The 24,946-nt window shown below is 37.3% G+C and overlaps 2 protein-coding genes and 1 long non-coding RNA gene across 3 annotated transcripts in view; 1 reads left to right on the forward strand and 2 right to left on the reverse strand.

The window, feature by feature from the left end:
* The window catches only part of CHST13 (carbohydrate sulfotransferase 13), a 53,769-nt gene extending 50,721 nt beyond the window's left edge, over positions 1-3,048 (reverse strand). The window contains exon 1 of the mRNA XM_058169824.1: positions 2,765-3,048. Within this exon, the coding sequence (XP_058025807.1) occupies positions 2,765-2,858 (94 nt within the window). The 5' untranslated portion in view covers positions 2,859-3,048. The remainder of the gene's footprint in view (positions 1-2,764) is intronic.
* A 10-nt stretch (positions 3,049-3,058) lies between these two features.
* On the forward strand, positions 3,059-8,743 carry LOC131191564 (uncharacterized). Its single transcript, XR_009153533.1, has 3 exons — positions 3,059-4,872; positions 6,309-6,348; positions 7,991-8,743. It is a non-coding gene; the product is annotated as an uncharacterized LOC131191564 (long non-coding RNA).
* A 2,646-nt stretch (positions 8,744-11,389) lies between these two features.
* The window catches only part of LOC131193178 (uncharacterized), a 28,435-nt gene continuing 14,878 nt past the window's right edge, over positions 11,390-24,946 (reverse strand). The window contains exons 6-10 of the mRNA XM_058173115.1: positions 24,131-24,199; positions 21,524-21,648; positions 16,175-16,310; positions 13,889-14,029; positions 11,390-11,842 (exon numbers count right to left, since the gene is read on the reverse strand). Of these exons, the coding sequence (XP_058029098.1) occupies positions 11,716-11,842; positions 13,889-14,029; positions 16,175-16,310; positions 21,524-21,648; positions 24,131-24,199 (598 nt within the window). The 3' untranslated portion in view covers positions 11,390-11,715. The remainder of the gene's footprint in view (positions 11,843-13,888; positions 14,030-16,174; positions 16,311-21,523; positions 21,649-24,130; positions 24,200-24,946) is intronic.

A 24,946-nucleotide genomic window follows, 5' to 3' on the forward strand; every position in this document is an offset into this window, starting at 1 on the left:
TTCTCTTTAGTATTCCCATGGCTGTTATTACCTAGGACAGGGGTCAGCACCTGTGGCTTTGGAGCCACATGTGGCTCTTTCACCCCTCTGCTGCGGCTCCCTGTCACTCAAAATATGTATCACAACCGCCAATGTGTGACACCGACTGGCACATGATTTATTGAGCTTTTCAACCTCTGGTAGGCCAACCATGGATAAATCCAAGAAAAATTTCAGAAGAAAACAATGTTTAATTCAATTACATATGCTAGTTTTGTGGCCGCTCAAGAAATAGTCAGGCACGGGAAGGGTTTTGTGGCTCCCAGTGTTTTCTTTTCTGTGGGAAATGGGTCCAAATAGCTCTTTGAGTGTTTATGGTTGCAGACCCCTGACCTAGGAGTCCAGAGCAGCTGAAGACAGCATGGTCATACGTGATCAATAAGGATATCTGTCTGGAGCATGGATACTTCTATGCATTTAAAGTTCCTTCCCATCTGTATTGCTTTGCCTCCAAGATTTTATTTTATTTGTATCCCATTTTTATTATTTTTACAAATAACCTAAGGCGGTAAACATATCCAAGATTTCTCCCACCTACTAACTAAATTTGGTGCCACAGTGATGTTAAAAATTACATTATAAATGGATGTAGGTTGCTAAAAACTGTAAGATTTGTAAGAAGAGGAGTACCATACTCTTAGGACAGGCATTAAAAATGCTTAGAATCCAAGAAATTAAGGCCTATATAGGAATATAGCTGGATTTCTATTCCAATTCTATCTCCACTACAGATACTCTGGGCCGCTTATGCAGGAAGTTAAGTTTTTAAACACATCTCAAACGTGCAGCAAGCACATTCTATAAGTCACACTCCACTGTTAAAATGTGCAACCACCAGTCAAGTGAACGTAGCTAAAATTTGTTATCTTAGAAGTTCTCATGGAATCACTTTTATGACTCTACTTACTTACCAATCACAGTAAATTTGTACTTGCTTACCGATGTTGCTCACAACTGATTTGCACAATATTAAGATGAACTGAGTTTTAGTTCAGAAAAGTTAGCATATGAACCTAAAGGGAAGGCCAGCTGATTTCACCACTTACTCCTCTAGCTGAAGTCAATTAAACTGAAGCCTTGACATATTTTCATATCTTTCAAGCCCATCAGCCTCCAATATCTTTTATGCAAATTGTTTTCAATCTCCTTTATGGCTACAAAACTAAACTTGAAACCCCTTTGAAATAAATCACAAAGTTAATTGGGATTTTTAAGATGATACACTAATATGATCTATATTGTTGTCCTTCTTGTACTCTCCAAAGAACCCCAGACACCTGGAAACTTCTACATTCCATAAGCACAATTTTGTATCAGGAGTTCTTCTCCAGATGTTAACTCAGTTACCTGTTGAAAATCAATTAATCCTACTGGTTCATGTCTTGGCATGAAAATAAAAACCATTAAAATAAAACCATGGAAGCCAGCAGACTGAAAAGTATTTCATCACTTGACACCACTCAATGATATTTTTCCCCCAACTGCCCTGAAGCCCACACCTTCCTAGCTATTCTGAGAAATCACACCCACTTAACATTAAAGTACAAGTAGTCCTTGACTTACAACCACAATTGAGCCCAAATTTTATGGTGCTAAATGAGACATTTATTAAGGGAGCTTTGCCTCATTTTATGATTTTTCTTGCCACAGTTGTAAAGTGAATTTGTCTTCCCCATTGATTTTGCTGGTCAGAAGGTGGCAGAAGGTGATCACATGACCTTGGGACACAGCAAAAGTCATAAATATGAACCAGTTGCCAAGCATCAAAATTTTGATCCTGTGACCATGGGAATGCTGCACCGGTCGTTAAGTCACTTTTTACAGTGCTGTTGTAACTTTGAACAGGCAGTAAATGTTGTATGTCGAGGACTACCTATAAAAGCTAGGGACTGTAGCCTGTATCGATATTATGTTATTTTTTTTTTTATTTGTCAATGATATTTCCAAAGATAACCATCACAGCAAAGTCCCTAATAAAGTCATTAATTAACCACAATAAAAGCATGTTACTCTGTGTTGCCTTAGGAATGGGAAGCCTGCTTTGTCTGCATCTGACTCACGATTAACCAGGAGGAAATAAGAGAAACCCACTCCAGGATGGGTCTGTGACAATTTGCCAATTTGCCACTGGTCGGAAACAAGAGTTATAGCCATATCAAAGAAATGATGGAACAGAATCATTGAGGAAAGGAAGCAAAAGGAAGGACAGAATGAAAAGTGAATGGCAAACATTAAAAAAAATTTTTGGGGGGGGAGGGTATTTATTTTAAATAATTAAATTGAATTGTTAATATTATTAAAACTGTCCAGCTGGCGAGTTGTCCCGCAGCAAGTTAGCTGTGGTGAGTTTGTCCTGTGGCAAAAGTTGGCCTGTGGCGAGTTGTCCCATTCCGATCCGGGACAGCTTCGCCGGGGTGCGGGGGGGGGAGTGCGGGGAAATGGTCTGACGCGAAGCCTTTTGCAGCGAAAGCCACGAAGCGGGTCTCCCGAGGCTACCTTAAAAACCTAGGTGCGCTGGGTGTCTCGGGTGAAGAACTTAACGCCAGAAGTAAAACGCGAGAGGAGGCTGGTAGCGCCACGAGTCTCTTCATTGTTTCAATTTAGGGGCTTGAAAAAAAGAGAGAGCTGCCCCCCCCACCCCACCTTGAAAGAACATTCCTTCGCTGACGGCGCCGAGGCGATAAAAGGTGACGGGACGGGACTGCGGGGTAAATGTTTAACTCACCCGGGTTCAGGCTGCTCTGGAAGTAGAAGATGACCAGGAGCAAGGAGCCCAAGCAAGTGGCCAAGACCATGCGGTACACCCTGCTTTTTCTCATCTTGGTCCCTGCGCCGCATCCCCCTCCCCCGGGATCAGAGCTTGGAAGAAGTTCGAGGAAATCGCGAGGAGCGACGCCAGCTCTTCCTCATGGCCAGGCTTGTCCGGCTCCGCTCTCAGCGGTTGGCAGCTCAGGCTCAGCCGCTTCCACCGCCTCTTGGCTCGCAAGCCCAAAAGCTCCCCTGGGCCAAGGGCGGGGGTGGGGGGGGGAAAACCTCTTCACCGGATAGGACCGTACTAAGTAAGCGGGCCGGGGAGTGAGGATCGAAAGAGCGAGAGGAGAAGAAGATGCTTTCCTTGCTAAGGCTCTTCCTTTCGGTGTCACCCCCTGTGTAATTTTTCTTTTTTTTTTGGCCCGATATCTTGGAGCGGGGAAAAGCGAAGAAAAAGTTTAGGACACGCGACCGGTGGGAAAAGCGGAAAGGCGCCCCCCCCCCGTCTTCCTGTCCCGTGGATCAGTCCGACTGAAGAGGGGAGTCACAATACGCAGGCAAAGTCACACCGGGCTTTTAATACCGTTTGTTTTTCAGGTTGCGGGTTTCAAAACCCGCAACCGACTTTTTTCTTTTTCTTTTTAACGCGGGAATCCAGACTCCGGGATGAAGGAAGGAGGGCTAGACCGTTCCTGAGCATGCAAAGAGCTTCTTTCAAAGGCAACTGAATAGCTACGCGTCGGGTAATTAGTTTGGGGAAATAATCTTCTCCCTATAGGAAAGAATTGCCTCGCTGTCTTCCCAATGCTTGGAGTTTCCTGGCTCAGCATTTGAGAGATGTAATTTCTCTTAGCCCTTGGCAGCTCAGTCCCTGGACTGCCCTGTCTGTCCCCGAAGTGCCTTTTCTGGTACAAAGTAACACTGCTGCCTATGGAGTTAAGCCTGATGGCCCTTGAGACTTACTATTTTCAACCTTGTTGGGTGGTGGCCCCCAGATTTTTAGAATAGAACAGAACAGAATATATATTTTTTTATTGGCCAAGTGTAATTGGACACACAAGGAATTTGTCTTGCTGCATAGGCTCTCAGTGTACATAAAGGAAAAGATACGTTCCTCCAGAATTCTAATGTACAACAATGATAGTCATAGGGAACAAATAAGCAATCAGGAAACAATATCAATATAAATCGTAAGGATACAAGCAACAAAGTTACAGTCATACAGTCATAACTGGAAATATATCAGAGTCTTTCCATATCCTATGTAGAGATCCTTAGGGTTGAATCTGAGATAATTTAAGTGCCATAAACTGTGTAGACTGTTCCTGGAAGGTGTTTTAAAATTTTTTTCCCCCTTTCCATTTTAAACAATTCTAAAGCTTAGAACTATTCGCAGCAGAGGGCAGTGCTCATCAAGCCTTGGCTAAGCCTTGGGAAACCACTGGGAAATCCTAGGGCTAGAGGCAAAACTGGGGAAATGAAAATTCTGTGAAAGGCAGAGACAAAGCAACTTGGAATATTGTAAAAAGAAAAAAAAAAAAAGAAAAAAACCAAGACGGATGAGTCCATGTAGTTACTAAGAGAATATCTCAGAATGTCAGATCTTAGCTGGGTTTGGAAGCAAAACATGGTTGGGCCTTTGTAACATTTTGATTAGAGTTCTCTGAGGAATGTCAAGGTTGCAGTCGAGTCAACTTCAGTTTGAGAATATCTTTAATTTTTAAATATACCAGTATTTAACCCATTCTCAGTGCAGTCACCTTGCTTTTGCAATTCTTCAAACATACAGCTCTCACTTCCTGTTAATAAAGCAGGCAGAAACATACTCTGATATACAGTCTTAATTCCCACCCTACACACAACAATTCCTGCAGCTTTTTATCTATTACTAGTGATAAAATCCCAGTTCCCAGTTTTTGTCAAACAGCAGATATACTTGCATAGGCAGGTTCTGCAAACCTTTATTAACTCTGTTACATGAATATTTGTAAAGATATATCATGTAGAATCTATCCAAGAAACCCAAATAAGTGGCCAAAACTCACTCGAGCACAAAAGGAACAAGAACCAACCCTACTGAAGGTAAGGACAATACTACAAATGTCATTTTATCCAAAGACAAATCCTAGGATCTCTATTGTAGAAACTAAATGCAAGCCAACATGCTTCTCTGTATGTTCTGCTAATTCAGAGGGACCTGCAGTGCAGTAAACACTAATAGGTGCTAAGGATTTGCTAACAAGCCATTCATCATGATAGTGGCTCTTATTGGTAGGGGAAAAGAGAAATATGAAGCTAATTGTGTTAAAAAGACTATTTGAATTTTCTAAGAACTTTCTTATAAAGTTGACTAGCTCAAGGTTGACTCAGCCTTTCATCCTTCTGAGGTTGGTAAAATAAGGACCCAGATTGTTGGGGGCAATATGCTGATTCTGTAAACTGCTCAGAGAGTGATGTAAAGCACTGTGGAGTGGTATATAAGTCTTAAGTACTATTTGAACAATGTAAACCTCTGCTGCCTACAAAGAAATAATCTTGCTATATTTTCTCTTGTTTTCTCAAGGTGTCTTGTTTTATACTTATTTTTGGAGACTTGAATTTGCAATGAAGTTCAGGAAAGATAACCTGTTTAAACTTGTTTTTATAATTCTCTCCATTTCCTCAATCACATTTCAGTTTAAACTGGAAACAGAGTAGATATGAACAGAGATGAAAGTCTCTAGAATACTTTTTCATCTAATGGGACCACAGTACTGAAAAGGCTATTAGAAAGGAAAGTTGAAACAATATTCTAAACTGGGGTGGGAGTGAGGAGGTTTCAACCTTGGTGTCTTTAAGACTTGTGGACTTCAATTCCCAGACTTCCCCACCCAGCATGAAGTTGGGTGTTGGGAGTTGAAGTCTACAGCAGAGGTAGTATTCAGCCAGTTTGGACCAGTTCAGGTGAACCAGTAGTGGCGACCTATCTGGGTGCAATCCCGTCCTATATCACTGTGTTTTTGATGCCACACGTATGCAGATGGCATGCAGAACTGAATTGCTGTGTTTTGTGATGCCGCACACATGTGCGGATGGCACACACTCACATTTTTGGTGCTGGGTGAACTGGTTGCTACAGTATGTGAAGCCCACCTGTGCTCTACAGGTCTTAAAGTTGCCCATCCTAAATCTTCTGCACTAAACTTTCAATTTTGCAAAAGGAATACAAATGGAAGTTTATTTCTGTGTGAAATGGTGAGGCTTTACAGATGCATATTGTAGACCATGACTAACATCCTAAGATGTTTTTGTGCATGCATAGACATGCACAGTATATTTTTATATTTTGATTCCTAAATTGAGAAAATCCATGCAGGCTTCATAAACCTGAGAAACAGAATTCTTTGATTTGAATGAAAAGCTATGGCTTCAGTAGCCCTCAAAAGCTTTATTTGTTAAGATATTTGAAAAGAAAAAGAAAAACCTTGACCCTTTTATTTCAATGGCTTTACTTTAGCATTATTTTCTTTTCATGACAGTTAGCTCTCAAAGCATCTTTCTGAAGTAAATGCGGTCATGGTAAGCACATTTACATTCTTCTCTTCTTCCTGTGCTATCAAGCAAATTCTCTCTTCATTTTCATTCAAAGATGCGAATGGTTATTGTTGAAATCCCAAAGCCCTTGAAAACCCATTTAATTAAAACCCAAGATTTAAATGCACCAAAATTTCTTTTAAGCTTTGATTTAATGGGTATATATATTTTAGTTATCCTTGTAACCAACAATGAAATGGGTATTAGGTCCAAGATTTAAATGCACCAAAATTTGTGTATTTTGGTGCACTTAAATCTTGGACCTAATACCCATTTCATTGCTGGTTACAAGGATAACTAATATATATATACCCATTAAATCAAAGTTTAAAACTAATAAACAAGCAAAACAAAAAAGCAAATATTTTAATAAGATGCAATCGGGCAGTAATAAAAATTTAAAAAAAAACTGAAAGAAATAAGGGAAAAATAGCTAGGGAAAAGAGATGATGAGCTGGGCTCAAAGGCTGTGTAAATGTTTTTTCTTCTTCTTCCATTGCTTACTGAATTAAAGGAGATACACACTATGCTCCTATTAACCACATTGCTGGGAATTTGCCAATCCCTGCTGCAGAAGATTTGATGTAGCACATTGATTCAATTATCAGTGAACAAAGAAGTTTCCCCTGTGACTTCTCCTTTCTTTGAATTCTAATCTGCTTTTGTTGATTTCCTCCCTAACTTTCACCATTTTTACAAGCAGCTTAATCGCCTTGTTTCCTTCTGCCACTGTCTTTCATGTATGGTAAATGCAATTTCCTCTTTATCCTTTTTTAACTTTCTCTGGGTGATTAATATATCATGTCCGTTCAACAGATAGAAAGAGAAGCTAAAACTATTTTCTCAAAGTCAGCCATGCTTCTCCCTATCTCTGAGGTTTTGTGCACTTGTAAAATAAATACGGTAGTTTTAAATATCAGTGCTTGTTCTATCTCACGGGTGTCAAACTCACCATGTCACATTGCCATCACATGACACATTGTGACGTTTTTCCTTCATGGAGCTGGGGTGGGCGTGGCCTGCATGTGACACATCTGGCTCGTGGGCCGCCAGTTTGACACCCCTGTATCTATCTTATCACTCTTCATTGCTTCTGAGTATAAAAATGTTTGATTGATGTAACAATTTCCCTTTATATGTGACTCTGACTAAAAGATTTGAGGGAATTAATCTTCATTTTAAACAGAAACATCTGTTTGTCAAATTATTTGTGAATTTTAAAAAATGCAAAACAGGATATTAATAACATAAACTGGGCAAAGTAATTACTACAGGTAGTCCTCGACTTATGACCACAATTGAGCCCCAAGTTTCCATTGCTAAGTGAGACCGTATTTTCCCCCAAATAAGACCTAACCAGAAAATAAGCCCTAATGCGTCTTTTGGAGCAAAAATTAATATAAGACTCGGTCTTATTTTCAGGGAAACACAGTAACAATAGCTTGAGATGAAGGCTATTCATGTTGTCTCTTTCTAAGTTAGTAATACAATAGAAGTCCTGAATTTGGGGAATTTTTTTGTACAGTAATTACTACATGCCATTAATTGGACAAAAATGCAATGTCAAATATCCATTGAAAGAATTTGATGAAGTTTGGGCTTATAATGTTGCACATTTCCAAAACAGGTGTCTGTCTGCCTTGTACAGACTGCTTGCTACTTCAGTTTTAAACTAGCAGTGGTTGCTCCTTGAATCTGCAGAGTGCAAATCACAGATCACCGAAATCTTCTCGATGACAGCTACGTTCACCTGCTTGAAGCAGCCTCGTATTTTGCTGCACAGAAGGCAGCAAAGCTTGGTGTTACCCTGTCCTTGATGTTGACAAAAGCACATTAAAGATTTTACTTTTACACATGTTTATTTTAAAGGGGAATGTTTGAGGAATGGAATGGAATGCAACTGGTGCATAAGATGAATCTATGCAAATGCTCATGGACAACTTTTTTATTTTGTCAGTGTTCCAGCCCAGTGCATAACGAATTTTCCATCAGTTTCAGAACTGTGATACACAAAATGACGGCAGGCAAGACTGTGTACAGTAACCCAAAGGACGTTGACCTCTGTTCCCACTGCCGACCAACTGTGTATTGGAGAGAATAGGCAAATAGGTTAGAGATAAATGAGGAAAGTCCTAAAGGTTTGCAAGATGGGAAAAAAGTAAAAAGGAAAAGCTTCTGCCAGCATTTAAATTTTTGAAATTATATAGGAAAAATGCCTAATTTCCTACAGTTAAAGCTTTGAGAGGATATAGCAAAAAGACAAAGCAGTTCTGGCACAAGAAAGTCATAACTCATAGCTCCATTGCAGACCCTTATGCACAGAAATGGGTTTGTTCTTCTCTCAATCCCACTCAGTATATTTCTCCTTTCTCCTTGTAAAATAAAATCTTCAACCACTAACCTTCTAGCTTGCCTCCTTTATTTCTTGCTCCACCAAGTACTGGGTTCAAAGGGTGATGGGAAATGGCTTTTCTGTTTGCTGTACACTTAGCTGTGGCTATTGGTTTGTGAAGGAATTTTGACTGCTCAAACGAACCAAAACTAAATGGATTCAATACCATTGGGGCATTTTCAAAAGGACCAGCTGCTAGCCAAGTTAGATGCTCCAGTTTCTCCAGCTATTAAAATAAGGAATATTTGTATGTTTTCTTCAGAGATTTTATTTAATTAAAACTAAAATCTTCAAATGAATCAGTACACATACATTAATAATTATGTTTTAAAAACTATGCTTATAAGTCCACAATATGTGAAGTTGGTCTGAATGTGATGCTGAGTACATAATCCTGGTTTGAACATGAGGTGAGAACAGTGTGTGGCAAAATAGGGAAATTAAGGGATAATATCTTCTCCTGAATTAGATCAAATTGTTTACATTCATATTTGAATGTTAATAAAGTACATTTTTTGATTCATGAGATATGAGGCACAGCATAGGTTAGGTAACTTCCATATAATACCATTTTATTAATATCAGTTGAAAATTGCCCCAAATACATGTAGATCACAGACTACCTATCCCATGTGGCATCACTTTGGGCAGCTCATGTCAACAGCAATAATGAAAGAAAAAACAAAAACCAATATTCAAACTACAATTCATGGTACTAAACCAATATGCCCCCCCCAAAAAAACACCTCAATCAGGCTCCTGCCATAGCCTAATAATAGTGGGAAAGCCATTTTCCTTCTAGAAGAATTCAAAAGCACCTCCATATATTGTGTTATCAGATTACCATGTAATCTGATAGTGAAGTATAACTACTAGGGTATGTATCTAAAGGGCCAGATAGTCCAGGCCCTCTCGGTCCAAGTGACCTGGCACAATATGGGTGATAGTGAGGCAAACGGACAAAGCTGTTCAGTCTTCATGATTTAAACTTAAATAAATAAGTTTATTCCTTCTCATCCAGATCTACGCAGCCTTCAAATGGTGGGTTAAGACTTCTACTGCCTCATTTAGCCTGCTAAGGGTAGTGATATACATCATATTGATGATAATCTGAGCCCAAACTAGTGGAAGCCACTTCACACAGTGGTTTAATGTTGATATTAAAACAGAAAAGGAGAGAATGTTGAACCCTGGAGTACCTCACAAGTGCAAACATTGCCCTCCTGTCATCTTCAACTGAAATCAGCCACAGAGAAAGGAGGAGAACCATCCTAAAACAATGCTTCTTACCTCAACCCCTAAGATTGATCTGAAAGAATACCATGGTTTATGGCAACAAAAGCCTAGCAGAGAGATTAGGGAATACAAGGAGAGATGCACCACAAATAAAAAGTTTAAATAATAATAAATAATAAACCTTCTCAGCTTTACCACATCATCAAGTCATCAAGCACCATAGTTAATGCTTTCTTCATATTGAATCCTGGCTTGAAACCCAACTGAAATGAGTCCAAATCATCTGCCTTCTTCACAATTCTCTGGAGCTGAAGTCCAACCACTTTCTCTACCACCTTCCCTAAAAAGGTAGGTTGGCCCTACCATTGTTTGCCCGTGACTTTATCCAAAGATTTGATTTTCTGCAGCAAATTTCTAGCTCAGTTAAGTGCTTTTTAACCATCATTATTGCAGATAAACTCATATTCACATAGAAGATCTGTCTATATAGCAATCAAAGAGCACATATAGATTGTTGACCCAGAGTTTAAATTTTAGAGTTTTCCTCCCATCTTTCAGAGTCAATGAATATTTGGTCATTCTGTTCAAGCTCAAGGATGCCGCTGGCTTATATTAAAATGAAAATTGTCTTAGGTCATGTTTGTATGTATTTTATTCTGGCTTGTAGGAATCAGTAGAGTATTTGATTTTAAAATGATTGAGCTTATATTGTGGCTTATACTAATGTTATGTATTTCCAGCCTCAAAACATTGCTGCTTTCAAAGAGGGTGCCAAGTGTTGTAAAAAGGAGGTCAAAGGCACAATCCCAGATATGGAGAGACCATATTTATTGATTATACTAGAAGAACTCTGAAAACTGGAGTTTAGAAAGCAAATAAAAGACAAAATCTTACACAATGAAAGGGGAATATTGGCCAAAGATTAGTTGTAAATTAATCATTTATTGATTTAGCAAAATTACATTATCTTTTCTTTTATGCCAGGTATTTTAATTAAAGATCTTAAGGGTATGGTCTTATTTAAGGTTTGCTACCAACTCCCATCTCTTGAATTAAATTAATAGAATTAGACATTTTAAGAACATAGGTTCCAATGCATTGATAAGAAGGTAAGAAATCTGTATATACAAGCTTCAGCAGTTTATGAGCTGTCTCAATTTCAAAGTGATTCCCCTTTCCCCCAACCTGACATTTCACATAGTAGTAACTAGAACTAGTTAATTACTTAATCTAGCTACTAATTAATCCTCAAGAAAGATTGGACCATGAATGAACAGATCACCAATTTACCAAAAAACATGTTGATGTGGCTACAGAAACAGCACAGAGAGTTAACCCTGTCTTTGCAGGTACAAGAAAGTGAAGTACATACCAGGATATTTTGCTCTGCTGTTACTCCTTCAAAAACTACTTCATTGACAAAATATTCATGTAAGAATAGATTAGAAGCTGCAAAAAGTACATCATAAAAATAATTCATGCTACACAATGAAATGTGGAGGCTCAGATGCTGGTGTGATTGCATGGCTAATCAAACCAGGTTAATTTATTCAAATACTATAAAGGGAGAATGTGCTATTACATTGGTTTGGAGGGGAAGTGGAGGAAGAATGTGCTTTTACCTATGTATTACTATGCAAGAAGTAAAGATGTTGAAAATGGCTTATTTGCTACAATGAAGCTGGTGAAAGAAATGAATAAGACTACTTGGCTTCCCGCATGTCTCAGAAGAGAGAACGTAGAATCCTTTCTTTCTGTGCAGGGAAACGGGCACCAAGCAACCTGCTTTCCAGTGAACTCATAGAGGGAATTGAAGGTGATGAATTTGGGTCGTTCACTAAGGTGTATCTCCTGAAGAATGGAAGAAAGAAAATCAGTCAGTGACCATATTAACTGTGTTGAAATATTAATTAAACATTCAATATTTTTTTTAGAATGAAGTCCCCACCATGAATTCATGGCCAAATGTGGCCTTAATTAAGGAAAAAATAGTTCTTAACAATGGTGAACTGACTAGAACTTCAAAAGTTAACAAAGTAAACAGAGCTGAAGAAGCGTCTTGGATGAGAAGTGAAACGTCTTCAGAGAAAAACCAGAAAGTCCAGTTGCCTCTTGAAAAAAAGCACCTTTGGAACAACCATGACCTGGATGACTAAGAATCTCCATAGACAAAGTAAAAAGTTTCTGCTTCAAGTAAAACTACAAACATCAAAAGGATGATCAAGTACTTCACGTCTGATAGGCAGTATAACAATTTTTTGCTACGTTCAAGGAAACGGAATGGTAGAATAGCTTAATGTAAAAAAAAATCAGAATTGTTGGGTTTATTCTTCACCAATTGGAAATTTTTGAGATCGGCCTTTGTAGACAACAAAACTTGTGCTTCTTCTTTAGCACCTTAGATAAATATTGTTGTTCATTCTCATGTCTCACACATAATTTCATGTTGATTTATGCTCACTTAGAATTACAGAAGTAGTAGAAGTAAAAACCAGGATCCAATGAAATGCCTCATTGTTTTACTGCTGACAGTCTGTTCTTCAAGAACAAAACGTACAAGAGGTCTTTGCATTTTGATTTCAGACTGCCCATGGGTCATAAAGCATGGTCTTTATTTTCTTTAAGAATCACTATTTTGGCATCCTCTCAGAAATAACATTTTTAAAAGGATAGAAGTTTGGGATTTATGGCATATTTATTGTGCAAGGATACACTTGCCAATTCAATTCCAGTTCAGTGCTTGTTTTTCCTTCTATTGATTTTCATATTTTTACTGTTCCCGCTCAATTTTCCAATAGAAGAAACAGTTAACCTGCTAAACTAGTGAATATGGAGATTTTTTTAAAAAAATGTTTATCTCTTTATTGCATTAGTGATAGTAGCTCTGAAATTCTACACAACCATGGAAATATACCACATTATTCCAGTGGTAAAACTTGCATATAATGCAGGATAAAATTTATTACGATTCATTTTTATTATATTTTTTTACTCTGGAGTCACAGATGTACCTATGAAATCAAAAGATTGCCCAAAGATCTTTAGATCCTGCTATTTGCTGGCTCTGTGAAAGTAGTACCAGGTCTGGCACTTTTATCGAGGCAAAAAGTCTACCATTATAGAGAACCAAGCCTGCCCTGTATCCAAAAAAAACCCCAAAACTGATTACTGTGGGGAAATGTAATAAACATGGATGATATCTATCTGCTCAGTTCAGCTTCAAATGTTCAGATTTTAGTAGCAATCTTAAAACAGCATTCTTCTAAAACTGGACAGTTCCATAAATATTTCCCCTTTTATTTAAAAATCTATGAAACCTTGAAAGCAGAGATGAAATGCTCCCGGTTCGGACTGGATCACCCGATCCGGTAGCGAAGTGGTGGGTGGTTCAGAGAACCGGTAGCAAAAATCCCTGTCCCCCCCACCCCCTGCCCATGCCCAGCTGAGTCACGCGATCATCAGAGGGTTTTTTCTTTTTTTTTTACTTTTAAAAGCATTTTTTCTTCAGCAGAAAAAAATGCTTTTAAAAGTAAAGAAAAAAAAAACCCCTCTGATGATCGTGTGGCTAAGCTGGGATCATCAGAACTCTTTAAAAGCATTTTTTCTACAACCTCTTTGGCCAAAGAGGTTGTAGAAAAAATGCTTTTAAAAATAATAATAATAATAATAAAAAGTTGGCCACACCCACCCAGTCACATTACCCCCTCTACCAAGCCACGCCCACAGAACCGGTAATAACAAATTTTACGTTTCACCCTTGCTTGAAAGTGCATTGAAAGGCCACACTGAAAAATTTGCTCTCTTTATCTTCATGTGAAAATGTAATGCTGACACAATTAACACTGCTGCTAACAAAGAAGTGTTGGCATCATAGCAACTGTTATCTGTCAAACATACCCTTTGTCTGGAATTGATCTGGTTGGTTGCAAAGCTCGTTCTTGAATCACTCTGCTTGTTCCGTGTTCTTTTCTCAGTTTCAATTTAGGATGATAAAGTTTTATGTTCAGATCTTGAGTAGTTGGTGTCCCCCAGGCCAGCCTATAAATGTAACAGATTACACTGAATTAAATATATATTATTTAAGGACAAAAATGCATATCAATTTAATACAATCCTAGTGTCTGAATATTTTGCACTCCTGTGTCCATTTCCATAGGAACATATTTTCAAAGAGACGTGATTAGGATGAGGTTTTCAACATGCATTTTATCTTCTGTAGGATATTCTCAGACATTCCAAAGAAGGCTTACTAATTATCATACATTGTTTCTAATTTATTAGAGAGCCATACATTCCCTTTACAATTATCATGTATTTACAAACTTCTTCCACATTTTTCAAAAACCCCAAAACTTGGTTAAAATGAAAGTGTTTGAAGTGTGAATCCAGTGCCACTGATCTTTTGGTATCTTGTAAACTCTTGAGCCAGTCCTAGAGGAGATCAACCCTCACTGCTCTTTGGATGGCCAGGTCCTGAAGATGAAACTCAAATACTTTGGCCAATGAGAAGGAAGGACTCACTGGAGAAGAGCCTAATGCTGGGAAAGATTGAGGGCAAAAGAAGAAGGGGACGACAGAGAATGAGGTGGCTGTATGGAGTCACTGAAGCAGTAGGCGTGAACTTAAATGGACTCCGGAGGATGGTAGAGGACAGGAAGGCCTGGAGGAATGTTGTCCATGGGGTCGCGATGGGTTGGACACGACTTCGCAACTAACAACAACAAAGCTCTTGAGAACAAAATGCAATGGGATATCAATAGAGATTTATTCTGCGTCCCTCTTTGCCTGTCTGCTTTTTTGCTAATTTCAGATCATTTCCCTTTGTTTTTCTTCCCAGGCACACACACAGAGAGCATGTACCTTGGGATTCTCTACATGCTAAGATGCAATTAACTAAGTGCTGGGCTTTGTCTATCTTTACAATGTTTTTCCTTGTTAAAAATGTCCTTTGAGCTGTAAAGCCTACTTCGCTAAGTCTCAGGCGAGATTCCTACTTTCAAGAACCCTCATATTACCAGAGAGAATGTGTCTGTCTGCGATAGGAAATACCTCTGTTGTCATCTGTTTCTTTAAACCTGGGTTAGTATATATACAAACATAGAATAACCAATTTGACAGGCTTCAGAACTGTTTAAGGATTTTAAAACTTCACACAGTGCGGATGGTTCTTGATTCTTTTCCAGCTTCCCCAAAGAAAAACGTTTTAAAAATGAGATAAGCATTTCACCATGTTGGGGTGAAATGCTCCGAAGTCTGCTACCGGTTTGCTTTGCTACTGGTTTGCTGCACGTGCGCATGCGCACCAAATGTGCGCTTTGTGCACTCAAGCGCAGTGCATGCCAAATGCACGCTTCATGTGCATCGCAAATGCTACTGCGCAGCGCTGAAAAAGGAGGATTAAGAAGCCTTTTCTAAGATAAGTAAAACAGCAGGGTGGGGCGTAACAGCTGTGCCACACGATTTAGATTCAGTAGAAAGCAGGATTTCCTGGCACAGCTGATCGTCGGAAATATCAGTTCGTCTGAACTAGTAGCATTTTTTTATTACCGGTTTGCCTGAACTGGTAGCTTTTATTACTACCGATTCGAGTCAACCGGTCCGAACAGGTAGCATTTGACCCATGAGTGCAGTACTACAGAAAATTGCATAAACAGGAATCAATAATAAAAATATGATTGAAGTGTGCTCATGTTTACTACAGCCAAGGATACAAGAAGGTATTAACAAAATAATACACAGCAGTATTATTTATAAAAAACACACACACCCCCACAAAAAAACCCCTTGCATTTCACTATAAGAGGGGTTTATTCAAAGAATTCCTTTTCAAATAGAACAACCCCTTTTCTCTTTAATTATTTTTCTTGGTAAATTCTAGAAGGATTTCTATGTTATCTAGCTGGACAGGAAATGATACAGTATCCCCTGCAGATGTTAAAGTAGGATAGAAATCCCCTCAATTCTGGAAATTTACTCAAAGACAAATTTACCCAAAAAGGAAAGGATGAACAGGCAGAATAAAATTAAAAGTTGAGTGCCGCAGTATACATGGAATAACTGCATTTACTCTGCTTTCAGATGGATGAAATCTTAATATGAACAAGAGCAAGATATTTTAAACTATACTAAAAGGAATTCATTTAATAAACAAATTGACATTTTTAAAATAATTTATTGATTTACCTGTAAGGGAAGTCCCTAGGAAGGTTAATGGTAGTTTCTTCCATCACCGTATATGGGCGTCTTTGTTGTTGTTTGAAAGGCTTCATCAGGGCAAAAAATGATTCAGATACAATGTTGGAATAATCTAAAGTTTGATCTAGGCAATCAGGAATAAAGAAAGAGGTATAAAAATTTAGGAATATTGTAATATATAATTTGCTAAATTTACATTCTTGTTTTAAATTGACCTTATGGTCTATAAACTTTTTCAGTGATGGTTTCCCTCAGTTATAAGATTGTTTTCTATGTATTCACAGACATTATAAAGCATAATTTCTGATATCAAGCTATATACATTGATACAACAGAGCAGTCTTATGCTTACCTACTCACAACTAAGCCTGAATTCAATGGGAGTTGTTCCCACTGAATGATAAGGAAAAATAAGATAGCAATTTAAGTTAAGACAGTGTTTATATTTAGTTACTTTGATCATGACAACTTTGTTATGGCATATTGTCCTGTGAGAAGACTAACTTAACTTTGAACTGTCTTTTTGCTATCAGGCTCAAACATATTCAGCATTTTTTTTCTTTGCATAAGTGATTCTTAATAGAATAGTATACTGCTTTTATTAACTATTCTTTTTATTGAATAATTGATGTATTGCTGATTTTTGTACATTTGATACTGGAAAAAAGTTTCATTGATTTGTGCAGTATGTGGATGAAAATGAATAAATACATTTATTATTTATTCCCTATTGTATTCAAGACTGGAAAGTCACTCTAGCATAGCATATTTAGAATGTGTCATACAGCTTTGAGACAGGAATTTTAAAAATTATATAATTACTTAATGAGCTTATATAGGCTGCTCCTATAAAGTAGTTTGATCCATCCAGAAGTAAAGATGGAATTCCTGTGGGATCATAAAGCTTTTTTAAAAGGTATTTTTATCCCACTTTTATTATTTTTTTATAAATATCTCAATGTGGCAAACATACACAACACTCCTTTCTTCTCCTATTTTCCCCACAACAACAACAACATTGTGAGGGTTGGGGTTAGAGTAAGGTAAGGTAAGTTGGGCTGAGAGAGAATGAATGACAAAGGTCACTCAGCTAGCTCTTCATGCCTGCTACCATAACCACTAGACCAAACTGCCTTTTGCATTTACAGCCATTCTATCTTAATAGCATTGAACCTAAATTCTTATCTAGATCCAACTATCCCAGACATCAAGAAAGCATCCCAACCATATCTTCTGTTCGGCCAGCAGTTGAGACATAGAACTGATTATCATACACTGTATACTTATGATATAAGTACACAGTTTAGTGTGCAGCAATTGATGACTTCACTCTGTGGCTTCATATTCATGTTAAATAGGAAGAGAGAAATTGTCCAGCATTGTAGAACCCCACAATAGAGGTCCATGATCCTTGAACTTCTTTTTCCCCATCACTACTGACTGGAACCACGCATTCAAGAAAGTGGGAAAGCACTGAAAAACAATCCCTCCCACTCTCATTACTTGCAGTGAGTTTAGAACAAAACTATGATTAATGTTATGGAAGGCTGTGAAAGATTAAGCAAGACCAAGAGAGTTGCACTTCCCCTGTCGCGGTCTTGCTAGAAGTCAATTATGATCAACGTGGGATTGATTCTATATCCCAAGTGAAAATTATCTAGAGGGATATAAGTATTAATATCTATACCATGGATATCTATTTATCTAGAAAAGTGATATTCTTCCAAATAAATGCCAGCTAATGCATTAGGAAATGCATGCAAAACCCTTTGTGATGTTTTAAAAATATTTAAGGAATTTTGTATACTTCCATTGTCTTTGTTTTATTATGTTTTTCACTTTCTAAAAACATTTTTAATAAAAAAACCCACCAAACTAATTTTACAAATGAATTCTATCAAGTACAAGCTATGTTAAAATGCATTAATTCAATCAGCCTTAAAGCTAGTGAATTATGCAGTTTTGGACCTACTGTATTTGACAGATCATAAAAAGCAATTGTCAGCATTCCAAGAAACACATCCATTGAAAGCAGAACTCCAAGGCAAGTAGATTCCTCAAAGAACATGTTTATTGGATACATCATATCAGGGGTAAAATCTAAAAATTTTCCCTAATGGTTCTGTGGGCCTGGCTTAATTGGTGGGCCTGGCTTGGTGGTCAGGTGACTGGGTGGGCGTGGCCAATAACAATAAATAATACAAATAATAAAGTACACAAAACAATAAGAGGTACCAAAAAACAACTTTCACACTTTACACACACACACACAACACAACTGACTCACACGGAATGTAAAAGCAGTTGTACTTCACCCCAAATGGCTGCTGCAACAAGCAGGAACCTCACACAGCCACAAAAAGCCCAAAAACCAACTTTCTCACTTTACACATACACAACACAACACAACACACTCACACACACACACAAAATGCCACATACAGCTTTGTGAGATTTTGTGTGGTTAGAGTGAAACACTACAGAAACACACCAAATCTCAGAAAGCTGCACAAATATTTTATTTTATTAGAATAGAATAGAATAGAATAGAATAGAATAGAATAGAATAGAATAGAATAGAATAGAATAGAATAGAATAGAATTTTATTGGCCAAGTGTGATTGGACACACAAGGAATTTGTCTTGGTGCATATGCTCTCAGTGTACATAAAAGAAAAGATACGTTCATCAAGGTACAACATTTACAACACAATTGATGGTCAATATATTAATATAAATCATAAGGATTGCCAGCAACAAGTTATAGTCATACAGTCATAAGTGGAAAGAGATTGGTGACGGGAACTATGAAACGATTAATAGTGCAGATTCAGTAAATAGTCTGACAGTGTTGATGGAATTATTTGTTTAGCAGAGTGATGGCCTTTGGGAAAAAACTGTTCTTGTGTCTAGTTGTTCTGGTGTGCAGTGCTCTGTAGCGTCGTTTTGAGGGTAGGAGTTGAAACAATTTATGTCCAGGATGCGAGTGATCTGCAAATATTTTCACAGCCCTCTTCTTGATTCGTGCAGTATACAGGTCCTCAATGGATTATTTTATTATTTTATATTTTTAGATAAAAGCAGCTAAATTTAAAACTTCCTTAATTTTAAAACTTCCTTAACTTTAAATTTAAAGGGACGCGGTGGCTCAGGGACTAGGACGTTGAGCTTGTTGATCGAAAGGTCGGCAGCAATTGATTGCATCAGCCGAAGCAAGGCTGGAATAGACAGCGAGAGCAAAAGAAGCAGGAAGCTGCCAAGTAGGCAAGTGAGGACAGGGCGATTGGGTGGGCATGGGAGGGGAGGGATTTTTGCTACCAGTTCTCCGAACTACCTGCCCTCATCACTACCACATCGCGTGATCCAGTCCGAACCGGAAGCATTTCACCCCTGCATCATATCGGCATCGCCGGTGAAAACCAACTCTAAAGGTTCCTGCAGTTTTCACAAGAGTAAAACTCCTCCCCTCCAGGTCTCACCGGTCACATTGTCCAATGAATACAGCTGGCAGGCTCCTTTCCTCCTTAACTAGTCACCTGTTACGATGATCTTGGTTCCCATAGGAAAACTTTTTATTTTGACTGTTAGCCGGGCTATCTACTTCCCCCCCTCCCTTCCCCCTCTCAGGCTTTGTGACAACTATGAGGCAACACAAGACGGCTTCAGCCAGGTTCACTTCAGAGTTGACAGCAATTCTATAATAGGTCTCATCTGTGCTAGATCAGTTGACCTCAAACAGCACAGTCAAAGATATCCTGTCAATAGGAAATTTTTTGGACCTAGATTAAAGATGACAGACAAAACAACTTCATGAGGTACATGAAGTTAGCATTTAGTTTTAACTAGGTGTCAGGTACACCAGAATGTTCTATGGCTAAGGATCTGTTGCCTGAACTATTATGTGTAAATAAAACATAATAGTGCAGAATCTAAAGTCTTGGAGAAGAATTAGCTTATCTTCATGTAAAAGATAAACATTATACCAGTTACAAAATATTCTGACTGTTTGCAACCTCAAGGCATACAATCATCATGATGCTGATAACATTAGTTAGTTGGATTTCTAGGACAAATTATAAAGGCATATGTTAAAGGTAAGTTATCTATCCTTCTCTGTGGGGGCTCCTATTCTCTGGAATGAGCTTCCCCCAGGACTTCGACAACTTCCCGACCTCCGGACCTTCCGCCGCGAGCTGAAGATGTATTTATTCTTCCACGCAGGCCTGGCATAAAATTAGTTTTATTAGTAATTTTAATGGGGTTTTTAATGGGGTTTTTATGATGTAATGTATTTTAAATGACGGGCCAAATTGAATAAGCTTTTTAACATTGGTTTTATTTATATTGTATTTATTGATTGTTGTTTTTACCTGGCTGTAAACCGCCCTGAGTCCTTCGGGAGAAGGGCAGTATAGAAATTAAATCATCATCATCATCATCATCATCATTATCATCATCATCATCATCATCTACTATTTTGCTCATGTTTAAATATTAATTTGTAGCCTAAACTTATAAATTTGCTACTCAGTTAACATAAGGAGTCTACTTCAGAGGTTTAAGTTATACATACATTTAAATGATATCAATGAAATAACATGGAATGCTCTTTTGTGGTACATTGTGGCATAACTAAAATTATACCAGGGAAGAAGTGTTTATTTTAGTTGGAAAATATATTCTATTGATGTCATCTGTTGTGCTGGTATGGAAAGGGTGTATACTGGGCTTTAAATGGCCAGTAATTACGTAGAGTGGAAGAAACGCTTTGAATTGCATGCCTCATGTAAACCATATGCTCAACCTAGTTGTCGTTTAGAGTAGAAGCCATCCACAAATAAATTAAGTTTAAGGGCATGCTGACACTTAATGAGTCATAACTTCTAATTTTGATTGTTTTTGGGTGGCCTAGCATTAAGCAACAAGAAAAATTGAGAGTCAGATTTTGAAAAAAATGTCAGTGCATTCAATTAAAATTTTGTTGGTTTTGTTCATCCTTTAGCATCACCTCAACTTAATTCACGATTTCACTTTTCACTTTCTACTGATTATGCCTTAAACTCATATTGATCATTATAAATAGTTTTACTAAGAAAATAATGATATTAAGTCAACATTAGGAAAAAGGAAGAGTCATTCCTTTTGGTGCAATTTTGCATTTAAATGTAAAATATCTTTTAACTTGAGCTCAATTCTGATGACCTAAACACATGATGCAATTCACCTGGCAATGAAGTAGAAAAGATTTGCCTTCTCATCTTTTTCTAGAATGTTTTTTGGATTCCTGGTCTACCCCTTTATTTAGTCCTGTTAGGCAAATTAAATAATCAACCTTACATTGCTGAGAGTTGTTAGGTGTGAAACAGTATCTGTGAGAAAATGTTCTTCTTTCAAATTCTTGTGTCAAACTTTGTTCTTCCGTTTGCTTAATTCGTTCATTTTCTTTCCTCAAGAACACCACTCTAAACAAAAGGCATGATATAAATAGCTCAGAATATTATCTATATGTTTCTAAACTATCATTCATTTAAGATTTCTGATCCTGTAAATGGGCTATAATAAAGATTTATTATGAGCTTTGCTACTACAAGCAAACCTTTTAGCAATCAATATTAGGAATTAGATATTTTTTTAAAATTTACTTTCACAGTTATAAAACAAAAAGGCCTTAAAATATACCTTCAATAACAAATGTACTGTAATGATGAGTATACATTTTGGAGATCATGACTATCAATAGCCTTTGTCTTCCCAAAAAACTATACACAACTCATTACTGCTACACATACTGTATGTAAAGGACATATGAGGTCTTGAAAGTATACATACATGCATTTCTCATATACCCACAAAAACTCAATAAAAAGTTGAGAATACACAATATTAAGTTCTCCCAAAACATTAGCTGCTATAAAACTCCAGAAAACGAGTCCTGCACAAGCTTGCTACCTTAGAACGATTGGTTCTTGGGATAGGTCCCAGTGGTGGGTTTCTACTGGTTTGCCCCAGTTCGGGTGAACTAGTAGCGGTGGCAGCGGGAGGCCTGGCTACCTGCCCAGACGTCATACAGACGCTCTACGCCATGCACGAGCTCACAGATCTGAACCGGTAGTGAAGGTAAGTGAAACCCACTACTGCTAGGTGCCTTTTGAACTTGTACAATTATTTGATACACACAGCATGTCAGAAATTAGAGGAAACATTGGATATAACATTGGCAGCTTATTTTTATAATTATTATTAGTTTGATTAGTTACTCTGGTATTAGGTTGTGAGTTTGTTCTTTAATGTGCTATATGATTTAATGTAAATTATACTGAACATACCCTAGAAGAGAAAATCTGATTATTAATATCAATGATTGTTATTAATGGCACTTTATATGTTTTATAACAAGGGTACCTTATATCTTTTTCATTAGAGGATTTATAGCCTTCATTGCACTGTTTTGTTTTCTTTCTTGAAAATGGCCTACAAAGAAAAATAATAATTTTGAACTATTAGAACGGTAGTCAGCTAAGGGAGATCAAAAAGCAAACCTACAATTTTTAAAATGGACTAATAAACTATACAAGGGACCTTTTTCTTCAATACGATTTTCCAGTTATAACTTGTGTGTGTATATATATGTACTCTGCGTGCATGTGTATGTGTGTGTATAATTGCATTTTAAACTTAAATACTTTAAATGTATTAAACAGCACAATTTCATTGGTCTGCAAGTAATTCAGTATTATCATAACAGCTACCACAAAATACGTGTATGTTTTATTTAGCATCAAAGGTTTTCAAAGCTTCACAAAGAGTGTGTCAAAAATGCCAAGAAATGTCTGCTATTAATAAATTCCGAGGCCAATACAATAATTTTAACATAGTATAAAATACCAAGAAATTGCATTTATAGTGGAATAACTATAAAATCAAAAGCCATATATATGACAAAATCATTTCAAACTGAGACCACTGCAAAAAACCAAGAACCACAATGAGTTTGGCTAGAACAGTAGAAATGAAAATCAATTTCTCCTTTCTAAGGGGGTCTAGAAACTTTTTGTCCAGTATGGATTACAGAGAAATTTGATTTAAGTTCTAAATCAAAAGGCCTTAAAATATACCTTCAATAACAAATGTACTGTAATGATGAGTATACATTTTGGAGATCATGACTATCAATAGCCTTTGTCTTCCCAAAAAACTATACACAACTCATTACTGCTACACATACTGTATGTAAAGGACATATGAGGTCTTGAAAGTATACATACATGCATTTCTCATATACCCACAAAAACTCAATAAAAAGTTGAGAATACACAATATTAAGTTCTCCCAAAACATTAGCTGCTATAAAACTCCAGAAAACGAGTCCTGCACAAGCTTGCTACCTTAGAACGATTGGTTCTTGGGATAGGTCCCAGTGGTGGGTTTCTACTGGTTTGCCCCAGTTCGGGTGAACTAGTAGCGGTGGCAGCGGGAGGCCTGGCTACCTGCCCAGACGTCATACAGACGCTCTACGCCATGCACGAGCTCACAGATCTGAACCGGTAGTGAAGGTAAGTGAAACCCACTACTGCTAGGTTGCCTTTTGAACTTGTACAATTATTTGATACACACAGCATGTCAGAAATTAGAGGAAACATTGGATATAACATTGGCAGCTTATTTTTATAATTATTATTAGTTTGATTAGTTACTCTGGTATTAGGTTGTGAGTTTGTTCTTTAATGTGCTATATGATTTAATGTAAATTATATATATTTTTTACAAAGTCAACTTATTGCCCCCCCAACAATCTGGGTCCTCATTTTACCTACCTTATAAAGGGTGGAAGGCTGAGTCAACCTTTGGCCGGGCTCGAACCTGCAGTAATTGCAGGCTCTGTGTTCTAATAACAGGCTTATGATTGTTATTAATGGCACTTTATATGTTTTATAACAAGGGTACCTTATATCTTTTTCATTAGAGGATTTATAGCCTTCATTGCACTGTTTTGTTTTCTTTCTTGAAAATGGCCTACAAAGAAAAATAATAATTTTAAACTATTAGAACGGTAGTCATCTAAGGGAGATCAAAAAGCAAACCTACAATTTTTAAAATGGACTAATAAACTATACAAGGGACCTTTTTCTTCAATACAATTTTCCAGTTATAACTTGTGTGTGTGTATATATGTACTCTGCGTGCATGTGTATGTGTGTGTATAATTGCATTTTAAACTTAAATACTTTAAATGTATTAAACAGCACAATTTCATTGGTCTGCAAGTAATTCAGTATTATCATAACAGCTACCACAAAATACGTGTATGTTTTATTTAGCATCAAAGGTTTTCAAAGCTTCACAAAGAGTGTGTCAAAAATGCCAAGAAATGTCTGCTATTAATAAATTCCGAGGCCAATACAATAATTTTAACATAGTATAAAATACCAAGAAAATTGCATTTATAGTGGAATAACTATAAACTCAAAAGCCATATATATGACAAAATCATTTCAAACTGAGACCACTGCAAAAAACCAAGAACCACAATGAGTTTGGCTAGAACAGTAGAAATGAAAATCAATTTCTCCTTTCTAAGGGGGTCTAGAAACTTTTTGTCCAGTATGGATTACAGAGAAATTTGATTTAAGTTCTAAATCAAACCTGAATAACTTTATTAACTTGATAACATGACATGATAATCAATGGAAATTCAGTAAGATTGACAATACACAACTTGGTGTGTGTGTGAGGGGGGAGGCCTAGTCCTTGTCTTCTGCT

The sequence above is a fragment of the Ahaetulla prasina genome, chromosome 2, assembly GCF_028640845.1.
Source record: "Ahaetulla prasina isolate Xishuangbanna chromosome 2, ASM2864084v1, whole genome shotgun sequence".
Lineage (NCBI taxonomy): Eukaryota > Metazoa > Chordata > Lepidosauria > Squamata > Colubridae > Ahaetulla > Ahaetulla prasina.